The sequence below is a fragment of the Trachemys scripta genome, chromosome 3, assembly GCF_013100865.1.
Source record: "Trachemys scripta elegans isolate TJP31775 chromosome 3, CAS_Tse_1.0, whole genome shotgun sequence".
NCBI classification, from domain to species: Eukaryota; Metazoa; Chordata; order Testudines; family Emydidae; genus Trachemys; species Trachemys scripta.
Window position 1 is genome coordinate 38,393,942 of NC_048300.1, and position 13,016 is coordinate 38,406,957.

General features: G+C 39.4%; 1 protein-coding gene across 2 annotated transcripts in view; it reads right to left on the reverse strand.

Annotated features, from left to right (window-relative positions):
- Nucleotides 1–13,016, reverse strand: part of MTA3 (metastasis associated 1 family member 3) — a 178,404-nt gene that overhangs the window by 65,648 nt on the left and 99,740 nt on the right. For both annotated transcript variants that reach the window (XM_034764471.1, XM_034764470.1), the window contains exons 8-9: nucleotides 7,430–7,529; nucleotides 330–518 (exon numbers count right to left, since the gene is read on the reverse strand). In XM_034764471.1, coding sequence (XP_034620362.1) covers nucleotides 330–518; nucleotides 7,430–7,529 — 289 coding nt within the window. The remainder of the gene's footprint in view (nucleotides 1–329; nucleotides 519–7,429; nucleotides 7,530–13,016) is intronic.

The following is a 13,016-nucleotide window of genomic DNA, read 5'->3' on the forward strand; positions in this document are numbered from 1 at the left end:
TTCTAAACATGGAAGGAAAGACTGGGATTTTCAACCCACTTAGGGGATTTAGGACTGCCACTGAATTTCAATGGAATCTGGGCACCCAACTTTCTTACAGGAGCCTGAGAAAATCCCAGTCAAAATACATTAGAATTTAGCTTTCCAAGATAGGTCACTAAACAAGAAAATACTATTTTTTTATCCTGACAATATATTTATCCATTTGGCAGTACAAAAGCACCTCCTTCTTAAGCTAATCATCCAGATCAATGGAAAACAATTACAGCTTTCACGGCCAAAACACATTTAAACATGGGAAGATAAAAGTGCATTAGTTCTGTACTTACAAAGTCTTGTCGTATGTCATTGAAGTCTTTACCATATTTTTCCAAAGCCTCTTCAAATAAACTAGCTTCCGAAGCTGACCATTCTTCCATTTCATCTCTGCATAGAACTGGTCCTCCAAGTGGTACCAGAACACTAATGGCACTGCTCAAATCATAGTTGTGCTTATGTAATGTATCCATTGCATGGAACTAAGAAGAAAGAAAGAAAAATAATTAAATTGGTGAATTAAAGAATTGTCAACCAGGATCACAACTAATAAAAGTATTATATTCTATATGCTGGGAAATATGCCTTAACTTATAATAAATTTAGCGTTTACCCTGTTAAGTGTTGTCTGACAGAAGAATATCTGCACTGTACTTGATATGGGCAAGGAAATGCTATAATATTTGTTAAAAGCTACAGTATTTAATAAATTGGCTATAAATTAGCACACATTCTTCAACAGTTCCACTGAGGATCTGACACTTCTGTTTTCAGTGACCGAAGATTATATATAATGCTAAACCAGAGATGCAAACTTCTCCTTGCCCAACAGTCTCATTTTTTTTTGGACAGGTGAGGAAATTATCATTAGTTTTTTTCATTATCACCATCATAGTGAAGGGTCTGAGAAGATTTTGTCTCTGGTATCTGACACTGTTAATGAAAAATTATGCAGGGTTGCACTAAACATTGTGAGGGCTTTTGTTAGTAAAAAGAAGAATACGGAGGCAACTGAATAGATAACTGCAATCTTCACTCAGATGGTCTCAAAAAATTGTTGTATCATGACATCACTAATAAGTGATGAGGAAGATGAGTAAAGAAATAACAAATGCGCCACAGATCCTCTTCACAGAACATGTGCAATCAATAGTCTTTCTGACTCAGAGTCCCATATACACATGATCTCCAGGACCTTAAACCCATTGCTGTGGAGGCAGCTGTACAGGTGCTGAAGGAGTAAAGACTCACTCTGAAAACCACAGCTGCTATTTCTTAGGGCAAGCTTGCCAGGCAGAACCTAAAGAAGGAATGAAGGGGCCAGATTTATTAAAATAAAAGTGTAGAAGAATATTTCCTCTTTCAAGAGAAAAGACTGCTAAATATAAACACAGCAGAGCAGCATTAGTTCTGTAGTAGCGTCTAAGGACCACACTGCAGCCATCATGGACCTCAGCACTTAAACTGGTAGTCATCTCAGGGAATGCACCAGTGAGAGCTTGAGTGTTTGAAGCAGACGAATTTGTAAAAACCCAAAGGTTTTAATGCAAAAGTCATTGCTTGGACCTCACTGCTATGAAGGAGGGAGGTTGAAATGAATATCTTTTTCATCTTCTTCTATGTAACCTCAAAGCTTATCTCCTTGGAAGTTTCCATAACAGGCTGGAATGAATTGGTTGGATTTTAAATCGGCAACAATTCTGAAAACAATAGAGATCATTGACTATTTAAACTATTTTCAGTTATTTATCTACATCAAACAAGATTCAGTTTGTTCACATTTTTTCAAAACATTTTTAATTTTTTTGTAAAGGTTCTTAGCTGAAAGCGAGATGTATGCTTATCAATTGCCCTGACCATCTTCCCCTCACAAATGCTTCTTTCTAGACAACTCTGTATTAGAACTGGTATAATTCTTAGCTTACAACTGAAGGATGACATCTTTAGGCAGCAATGTGATCTAGTGGGTAGGGCACTGAACTGGGACACAGACGGCTTAGGTTCTATTCCCAGCTGTGCCACTGGCCTGCTATCTGACCTTGTGTGAGTAATTTGACCTCTTTGTGTCTCAGTTTACCCTCCTATAAGTATGTTTGTACAGCACTTACTACAATGGGACACCATTCTCAGCTGAGGCTTCCAAGTGCTACTGCAATATAAATACCACAAATACTTTGCTACTTCTTATGAACAGTAGAGATCTTTCCCGGACTTTCAGTATGCTTTGGGAAGAGGCCTCTTCAAGTACTACTGGTGGCAGGAACTGCTTGATTAATTTAACCTGCAAAAAGCAATGCGTTCCTTTGATTCACTTTCTTCTACAGCGTACTTTATTATTTAGCGCTGAACTTACATTCACCCTGACTACAAATTGCCTTGAGAAGTCACTGTAATGGATAAAATTAGTATTGTGCTATCTTAAGACACATAGTAATCCGATCAGTCAAAGCAAAGAATTTTGGAGTTAAACTACTGCCTTATTACTTATTCATCTTGACAAAGAATAAAACAAGCAACCTGAAAGATTGAAACTAACAGCATATGTAATGCTGTGGAAGGCTGATCTACCTGTTCAGATTTAAATTTCAACACTCGTGGAAAGCACAGATTGCACTTCTGCCAAGCAGCTGCTCAATCAGAATCCATCTCACTGATGAGTGACAACTGAGTGAGCAAATGGTAGTCTTGATCTTGTTCTTTTAATGTTAATTTTCAGGAAAAGGTTTGGTCATATTTAGCTACCTAACCACTGATTTGTTTGTTGTATTTATATATCGGTTACAAAGGTACTTTGAAGCAACTGAAGAAATAACTGCATTCTTCACTCAGCTGCTCTGAAGCAATTACTGGATGCTGAGGCAAGCTCCACGAGTAATGCCTTTCCTTTTTTTCCTATAGCCCCACCCCCTACTCAAGTAGACTCCTATATTATGGTAGGTGGGTGGGGTTAGCAAGGGCAGAAGCAGCCTGAAAAGGCTGCAGTAGGCCTAAGACCACCAAAAGAGGGGAAAGATCACATCTGTTTTCGTCTGCTTTCTCCAAGGATCTGAGCAGTCTGGGGACCAGAGGCAGAAACACCCACGCTGGGATTCACCATAGATGAAGGCCAATCAGATGGAAAGAAGAATTTGGGACCTCCCCCAGATAGGAACCTCAGGTCTGGGGGGCAGAGGGGGAACACCTCTCTCCAGGAAGATGGTGATAGTATCTTCCAGCTGTAATTTAATAGTATCTTAAAAGTCTTAGGGCCCGATATGCTCCAGCCCCCAAGCTCACAAAATGAGACACTTCACATGTAAAATTCAAGGGCAGTAACTCTCTTTATTCTTTGTTACTTTCAAGAAACATCTTAGAATATATTTTGTCTTCTGATTTACTAAAGTAACACAGATGCTTTGGAGATAATTCCACCATCAGAAGCCAGCAGAGCAATTCTGTCTACCTAGCTTAGGTTTCACTAAAATGCCTATCTCCATCTAGCTAAGCACTGTACAAGAGTTATCAGGCAGGGGAAAAAAACAACAAAAAAGCCTTTTGGGTTTCCCATCTTCTTCCTCAAGGCTTTTACTCTTCAGATTGCAATATTTACAACCGAAAAAACAAAATTAACTGGTCTCTCTCTCAGCCACACATCTCAAGCCTGCAGTGACAGGGTGTGTAATCCCCCTGGCTCTAAGGCATCCTCCCCTTCCAGCATCCTAGCTGTTAACCGTATAATTTCCTGTCTTCTAGAAGTGGAGTCTAATCAATCTGCAGTTTCCAATCTTGCCTCTTTACTAACCCCTGTGCGTTTAGATGGGGAAGTGTGAAGATAATCCTGACTTGCCCATAATCTGGTAGGACCTCGGCACCTTGCCCAATCACTCACCATCCACCCAAAGTTATAACCCTTGCTCTTGTTTACAGAAATCTTCTTTAAATCATTGCCTAGCAACACAACCAATTAGGAATACAGCAAACACATGGGAGCTTAAGGCACTGCTATATCACCGTTAATTAAACTTGAGGTGCAGTGACTAACTGCTATTAAGAACACATTCAGTGCAATGTACAAAGGATTATATACTCACATCACATCACTTCCAAGTGATAATGAAATACACCACAACCTTTGCTAATGAATGTATCAACTTTAAGTGCTGCTCAAAACATGTTCACCAATTAACAATGGAATGTGACAGAAATGATATTATGAGGAGGAATGTGTCTTTTCCTAACTTAGGAGGGAAAAAAGCATGTGCACTGACAAGGAGAAAAGGAGAAGGATTTAAAAATGCTAAGAGAGCAGACAGTGAAAACGAACAAATAATATCGTAGCTCCTCTGGTGTCTTATTATAAGACACATCTTATATTATGTGTAATGGAAGTTAATGGATCATTCCTAAGGCACAAACTTTCATACCACCACTTGAACACTAAATCTATCCATTTAGTGGCATGATTGCAATATGTACTTTTAAACTATAAACAGAATTATTGTAGGGAACAATTTACAGCATTAACCACTGAACTGTATAGTAAGAAAGATCTACATTCTGTGGGACTTACAGAAAATTCTCAATCCAATAAAATGTTAAAGATAAAAAATTAATAAAATGAGTACAAACACCAAACTAGTAAATTATTCCATAGGAAAATATAGTGTAAATAATGTAAAGTGAATGGAATATGTCACTGAAGTAACTTCAGAAAGTGTGAAAAAAAAAGATAAGACAGTATCTTTAAGAGTTATTTACAGCATAAGTATTACTCAAGATATTAAATTATATCTTAGAACACTACAATTTCCTTTACTATGTTACAGTAGTCTAGACTCAGATAATTTCCTTTTTAATTGATCATAATATCTGAGAACTGAGTATGGTGAAACATTTTTCAAATTACAACCAATACAGTTGATCTAAATCAAGTATTTACAATAATGAACCCCCCATTAGTGACTTTGGGATATAAATGTTACCTTATTTTAGCCAAATAACTAGAATTGCTGTCTCAGTACACTTTCATTATATTGTTATTTATGCTACTGTCCCCGATCCCCTCAAGCAGTATGCACATACAGGAGCATGTAGCATTGTAGTAGTAGCTGTGTCTATACAGTAAGTTTTTTGAGTATTATATTTAAGATATAGACTCTTATAGGATTGTTAATATGTGGAATTTCCTAAGTAAAATGTTTACCTGTGGAATAAATTGCTTCCAAATTTCGTTTGTGTTTGGTTTTGATGTCTATTAGAATACCACATAAGTATAAGGTATACAAGAAAGGACAATATGATCAGTAGTGTATTATTTTTATAAAGTTCAATTAGCTTCTAGTACAGTGTAAATGAAATTACTATTACTTGACAGATTTCATAACTGTGAGTCTTCTTTTGCATGTTTTCAAGTGTACGTTATCCACTCTGCAGTTCAAGTTCTCACATTTACCAGACTATATATTTAATAACATACTGTTGGATTTTACAATGATATACCATGGGGCAAAGCCAGTCCCTTGACCTCCATGACTGCACTGGGCCAATGCAATTCACTACCCAAGAGGTGGGAGGACTGAATTTCAGGGAGCTACAGGGAGCGCAAAGGAGAGAAATGGGGTGAAGTCGATAAGTCACAGTTAATATGAAATAAGAAAATGTATGAGAAAAACAGTCAGATCACAAACAGAGATTGAGAAAATATGAAGTGACAACCAAATCTGAAAGAAAATGCAAGGGAAAGTGCTTTAAGAACAATCACGTATTCCAGTTGAGCAAGTAGGTGATCTATGCTGGTGGGAGTTACTCATTGGGAACATTAGAGATGAGAACTAAAAAACAAATACAAAAAAAAACTTTGTGGCGTTAAAATATTTCCATTAATACAACATGGCTGAAATCAATAAATTTGCAATACATGTTGAATTGAGCCATGTTGTATTAATGAAAATATGTATTTGTAATGCCCCTCCATTGAAATGATCATGTTATCAAAGCCAATTTATTAAACATCCCTTTAAAAAGTAGCTGTTTTGTCTTTTATCTAGACAAGAAGATAGAAAAGAACAGGATTGCCTAGAAGATAGAAAAGAACTGGCTGTCAAAATAGTCAAACACACTATTAGTATGGCTTAGTACATATACAGTGCTTTTCATCTGCAAAGCATTATACAACGAATTAATCCTCACAACACACCTCTGTGCTGTGCAGGTTAAGAAGTCTTACTTTACTAGCAAAATAGGAAGAAAAAACATGTAAAGGGAAATGGTATAGAACAGCAAGACTTACAGCTGATGGCTCCACCTTCACAATGTATCATCTCTGAAAGCTTCTCTCCTTACCGTAGTCAACAGGAATAATTTAAAGGTACTTTTATAATATGTGTGCATGTATGTGATGAGTATATCTACCTACCTACCTACCTACCTATATATATATAAAAACAAACATCCATATAGCTAAATAGATTTCCTTTTCCAAAGTTCTCCCAATTAGAGCATTTAAATTGATCCATCACTTTCATGCCCACTTCTTATAATATTTGGGGAAATGAGGACACCTGGAGAGGTAGCTTGGAGCTGTGTTCCACTGTCTCAAAACATGTGAGGCTCTGGAGACAGCAGGAAAGGGATGCATACTGGCATGGTGCTAGAGAATGATGGATTATGGAGTCTGGGGACAAAAGGCACTGAGGGTCATAGAGAAGGAGTAGGAACTGGCAAAAAGCATGCTGGGTAGGGCTCTAAATGAGATGGGATAATAATGAGTGCCTAAAGCATGCCGTAGCTGTTCACAGCCATAATTTTTATTTTTTAAGGGAGTCGATATTTTGGAAATATAATGTTTTAGGGGCTACACAAACTCTATTGAAACACACATTCAACCTTAACCTTTTTAAACAAAAATGTAATAATAGTATCAAGTGAAACACTCACCTCAATTATTTTTCTGAAAGCAAGAGGCAATGTGGTAAAAAAAGCAATCTCTCTTTATGTCACAAGGGTTTTGGTGAGCTAATTAGCCTAAAGCTGTTTTTTTGGTTTGTACAAGGTGATAAAAACACACAGCTTGAATTTTACCGATTCTCATTCATATTTATCAGACACAAACATTGATATGATTTTAAAAAGTAACTGGATAGTTCAAAATCTACAAATAACAAATGTGGTAAGAATGTACTTTTAGGGTCTGATCCTGCTCCCAATGAAGCCAGTTGACACTGTACTACTAACTTCAGTGTGAGGAACAGCAGGGTCTTAATTATGTACAGTATCTGCATGAATTTACTCCTTACTATATCAGATATCTTGTGACCACTTATCTGCTGGAAAGCAGACCTGAAGCACTATGGTTTGCTGAATTCCTACCATCTGCAAAACAGTACAATTATAGCATTTTTAGCAAACCTCTTACCAGTGTGATGTCTCGGGAAGCAGCAGCTGCACTCATGTGTAAACTAGGTTGCCTGACAGAACTACTACAGTCCAAAGCTCGAGCAAATGTACCAACCGCACTGGGGGAGGAAAAAGAAAAAAGATGGATAAATTAAATTAACACATTTATTTATTATTTTATTAAAAGATGATTTATCAGCACATAAATTAATCACTTGCAAAATAAAAGACGTTCTGTAGCGCTGAGATTACAATTTTAAACATTTTTCCGACCTTTAATAATGAAAGACAGCAAGGTCATGATTTCTGTTTCAAACAAGTTTCTAAGTAGATTTCTGTTTCAAACAATAGTGTACTAAGTACAAAAACAATTCACCATTTTAATAGTATGAGAACTAAAGATAATCTTATTTAAGGGCAATCAGACAAAATCCACAACTGTTCCAATGTGCTGATTTCCTCATTACTGTCAACTCACGGGCCCTGGTTAGCTTGGATTTTTTTAATTACTTTTTTTTTTTAATCAAACTCTAAACAGTGCTAGACAAGTAAGCAAATATCACAGGATGAAATGTCACAGTGCTACTCAGATGGTTTTACAGTCATCTCACAGGTAAGATGCAAAAGGAAATTAACATTTCATCCACTTTAGTAATATGTGCTTAATGCTTCCATTAGATAGGCAACAAGGGGCCATCAGCTTGCAGCCACCTAAAATCTATATTTTCCACCCAAGATTTTAGATAATAAGCTGAATGCCCCTCTTAGCCTGACTAATGGAAGCTTTCAGCATTGTTCACATGGACAGAATTTAAGCATGCCTGACAGTGCACGACAGGGTAAAGGTAAGTGCATGTGATATTCCAGAAGAAATCCTTAGCACAAGGGTCAAGGACTGGTTATATCACAATACAACAGGGTATGGGGGCATCAATGAAAGAGGGCAGGGTTAAGGTTGCAGGCCAGGGCTGGCGTGTACTTTAACTCTGTATTTTCTGTTTTTACGGATTTAAGTATAATACATTTGACGCTCCGACAGAGTATGAGCTCTTATTCTGCATTAACGGTGCTGAGCACTAAATTCCCCTTGTTTTTGAGGAAGATGTGGTGAAAAGGAGGGCATGACAGGGTCACCTGAGAGCGTAGAAAGGAAGGCTTCTTCTAACATGTTACTGCCACTCAGCTAACAGCTCTGCCCTCATCATCAGCCCTCCATGCCCTAGTAGGGTTGGAGCGGCCATGGGCAGGAAAGAAGATGGTAACGAATGGACTTCGACACTCACATCTACCACTGTTCAGGTTATACCAGGATTTTCCATTTCAGTAAGTGTGAAAAAGTTCTACACAAGTCTTTTGGGCAGGGTGGATAAAAAACAATTGTTTAAATTCTATTTTTTAATGTTGTTATTTATAAGAAGTTTTCCTTTTTAAAAATAAACCTATTTAAAATGAAATCTGAATTTAATGCAAAATATGGGAAAGCTTACCGTTAAAACAACAAATAAATGTACTAAATTCACAAGCCTCTATCAAAAACTTGGCGTTAAAAGCTACTTCTCTATATAAAGAAAGAATCAGGGGGAAACATCTAGCATCTAACATGTAGGGGACTTAGGGGCTGCTCAACTTAGTGCAAGAGATTGGCAATGTCATCACAGGTACTGGGACCCAGTCTCTGATCCAGGAGACAACATCATGTATCTCATCAGGACATGAACTCAGCCCACCTAGGTCATCTCATACTCCTAATTTCATAGCTTCTCCCTATCTGGGCTCTGATTGGCTCAGTTCTCAAATTATGAATATTTATGACTCCAGCCATTATGGAAACTTTTACTCTCCAGCTCATGGAAAAACATTGATTTTCCCAGTAACTACCTGCCCTTGTTTTGGATGGGTCTGGGCACTTCAAATAAATGACCCTGATCTTCTCCTTGCACGTGTACACAGACAAAAATACAAAGAGAAATCCATTAATTTCTCAACTGCCTCCTTCTCTATCTCTAAACAAATAAAGCACTGTAGTGCAAAAAGCATGTGGGTTACACAACTAAGCGTCCAAGACTTCTAGTTCTTTTGTTTTCCTGGAGGTTGGAGTGGGGAATTAAATAATAAAGGAGAACGAGCAGAGTGTGCAATTGGAAACAAGCAACCATGGCTGCAGGCTGTATATAAGACCCTATTTGGGAATATTCCTATAACCCTCGATGAAAAAGGAACACATGGCAAATGTAAACAGTACAGCAAAGAGATACAGGACTTGGTTGTCAGAATGAAACATTATGAAAAACGCTTTTCAGAAAGCAATGCCTTTCAAGATGATGATGTAGACATATCTGAACAATCGTGTTCAACTGGTTAGTAAACTTATTTTTGCACCATCCTTATGGACTGCCGACCACATCTTACTATGCTAGGAAATGATAATTTAGATTATTGCCAGAAATTTGGGTTTTGGGTGGATCACTTACTTATGAATTGCAAAATATTTATGTTCAAAATATATCAGGTATGCTAGTTTGTTGTGGGAGTATTTATCAATTACATTTTTACTGTTACTGCTAGACCTCTGAAATGGTTTTTCATTGATTAGTATAATCAAACATACTAGGGGAAGATTTCCTGTTTAAAATTAAGCTTTTATTAGGCATTATGAATTTTAACTTTGAAAAAATGTTTGTTTGTTTTTTTCAAGCTGTTTGGTATGTTGCTAGAGATAAGGCTTTAAAAAGATTTAGATAAGCCTTATGGTTTATTATTTTCCCTGTAAAACCATTCAAGGTGAAGTAGCCTGTTAACACCCCTGTAGTCATAGGACAAAAAGGGGGATTAGTGTGTTAGACTGTTGTAATAAGCCATAAATCCAGGGTTTTTATTACGACCATGATTTTTAGTGTCGATCAAAGTTATGAATTTAAGCTCCTAGTAGGGATGTAAATACCATTAAAAAGTTAACCATTTAAACAATTAAAAATATTTCATTTAAACAGTTAGCCAATTAAAGGGCTGGCTGGCCAGCATGGCTGGGGCTGGGGCCGCTCCGGCCGGCGCTGCTCTGGCCAGCGCAGGGCCACTAGGGTTGGCAGGCTGGCCGGCTGGCACGGGGCTGCTGGGGTTGGCTGGTCAGCCGGCACGGGGCTGCTGGGGTTGGCTGGCCTGGGGGTTAACGGTTAAGGCGGGTTCACTGGTAAGACTATGCTTACTGGCTAACATTTTACATCCCTAGCTCTTAGGCTCATCTTTTGAAAGTGTTGAGCAGGCTTCCTTTGAGGATGAGAACTGATACGTCAGGTATAGAGTATCACTTCACCTTGAATGGTCCCTTACAATATCTGCTAACTACTTAAACTAAACTATCTGTTCCACCTTGTATTTAGCTGTGACACTCCGAGTACCTTTCACAGACCTGAGGAAGAGATCAATGTAGCTGTAAAACATGTCTCTCTCACCAACAGAAGTTAGGTGGGTCATGGAATCTTGAGCAACAAATCTTGAAGAATAATAGTTACAAAAGGCTAGTAACTGTTTTTTCTTATTCGGGTGCCTGCTCATGTCCATTCACCCTCTCCCCTGGTTCTTGTCACACAGATAGAAAGCAGAAGACCAGAAGTCTGAAGTGCAGGCAATACGATGTTTATTGGGTTAGTTTCCAGCAAGTATGTATACCAGGGGTCTCAAACTCAAAAGACCACAAGGGCCACATGAGGACTAGTGCATTGGCCCGAGAGCCACATCACTGACACCCCCCCTCTCGCTGCCCCGGCCCCGCACCCACTCCACCCCTTCCATGAGGCCCCACCCCTGCCCCGTCTCTTCTCCACCTCCTCCCCTGAGCGCGTGGCTCCCCGCTCCTCCCCCCTCCCTCCTGGAAAGTGCTAAGCGCCACCAACAGCTGTTTGGCGGCTTGGCAGTGGGAAGCCCCTGGAGGTAGGCAGAAAAAAAAAGAAGAGTAATATTGTAGTATAGTATTAAAATATAGTATGCTATTAAAAGTCAATTTATTAACTTTTTTATTAACTTCTTTAACTGTAATGTGAAAAGTCAGTGCTAATTTTGACAGTCGTTTCATTTTTGGCCACTAAGCTGGCAGTGTTTTGCATCAACCAGAGCATCAATATTAGGTTTGATATCCTGAGACGAAACCGATCTCAGTGTTGCTTTCAAATGTTCATCAGTGAGCCTTGACCTTAACACAGATTTGTTAATCTTCATGGAAGAGAAAAACTGTTTACATATATATGTACTTCCAAACATTGCCATTATCTTTGTGGAAGCAGAGAATAACATGGGAAATCTTTCTTGTGAAAGAAACCTGTAGAATTCCGGAATTCCAACATCTGTATACTTCTGCTTCAAAATGGCCAGGTAGACAGGAAAAGCCCCGCAAACATTTGAATTTCATTTCCTGTTTGCCCAGCACAGATGAGATGTGGTTTGAAAGCCAGCACAGGAGAGCACAGGTGACCACAGCACAGGAGAGCTCATCAGTAACCATGCAGGCCTATAATCGAAAAAGAGCACCAGCATGGACCATACGGGAGGCACTGGATCTGATCGCTATATGGGGAGAGGATTCAGTGCTAGCAGAACTTCGTTCAAAAAGACGAAATGCCAAAACTTTTGAAAAAATCTCCAAGGGCATGATGGAGAGAGGCCACAATAGGGACTCAGAGCAGTGCCGCATGAAAGTCAAGGAGCTCAGACAAGCCTATCAGAAAACAAAGGAGGCAAACGGTTGCTCCGGGTCAGAGCCGCAGACATGCCACTTCTACGCTGAGCTGCATGCAATTCTAGGGGGAGGGCCGCCACTACTACCCCACTTCTAACCGTGGATTCCGAGGCGGGGGTAATCTCATCAGCCACACCTGAGGATTCTGCGGATGGGGAAGAGGAGGAGGAGGATGAGCTTGCAGAGAGAACACAGCACTCCGTTCTCCCCAACAGCCAGGATCTTTTTCTCAGCCTAACTGAAGTACCTCCCAAGCCAGTACCCAAGACCATGACCCCATGGAAGGAACCTCAGGTGAGTTTACCTTTTAAAATATAAAACATGGTTTAAAAGCAAGCGTTTTTTAATGATTAATTTGCCCTGAGGACTTGGGATGCATTCGCGGCCAGTACAGCTACTGGAAAAGTCTGTTAACCTGTCTGGGGATGGAGCGGAAATCCTCCAAGGACATCTCCATGGAGCTCTCCTGAAGGTATTCCAAAAGCCTTTGCAGAAGGTTTCTGGGCAGTGCAGCCTTATTCCGTCCTCCATGGTAGCACACTTGACCACGCCATGCTAGTAGCAAGTAATCTGGTATCATTGCATGACAAAGCCTGGCAGCGTATGGTCCCGGTGTTTGTTGGCATTCAAGCAACATCCGTTCTTTATCTCGCTGTGTAATCCTCAGGAGAGTGATATCGCCCATGGTAATCTGGTTGAAATACAGTAATTTAGTTAAGGGGACAGAGGTGGCCCTTCCTACTGGGCTGTTTGCCTGTGGCTGAAAAGAAATCCTTCCCTGTAGTAAGCCAAGTGCACGGGGGGGTTGGCGCTGAGCTTTTCACGTGTGGCTAGCAGGGATCTTCCCTGATACCAGCCACGCGGTGGGGGGAGGGAT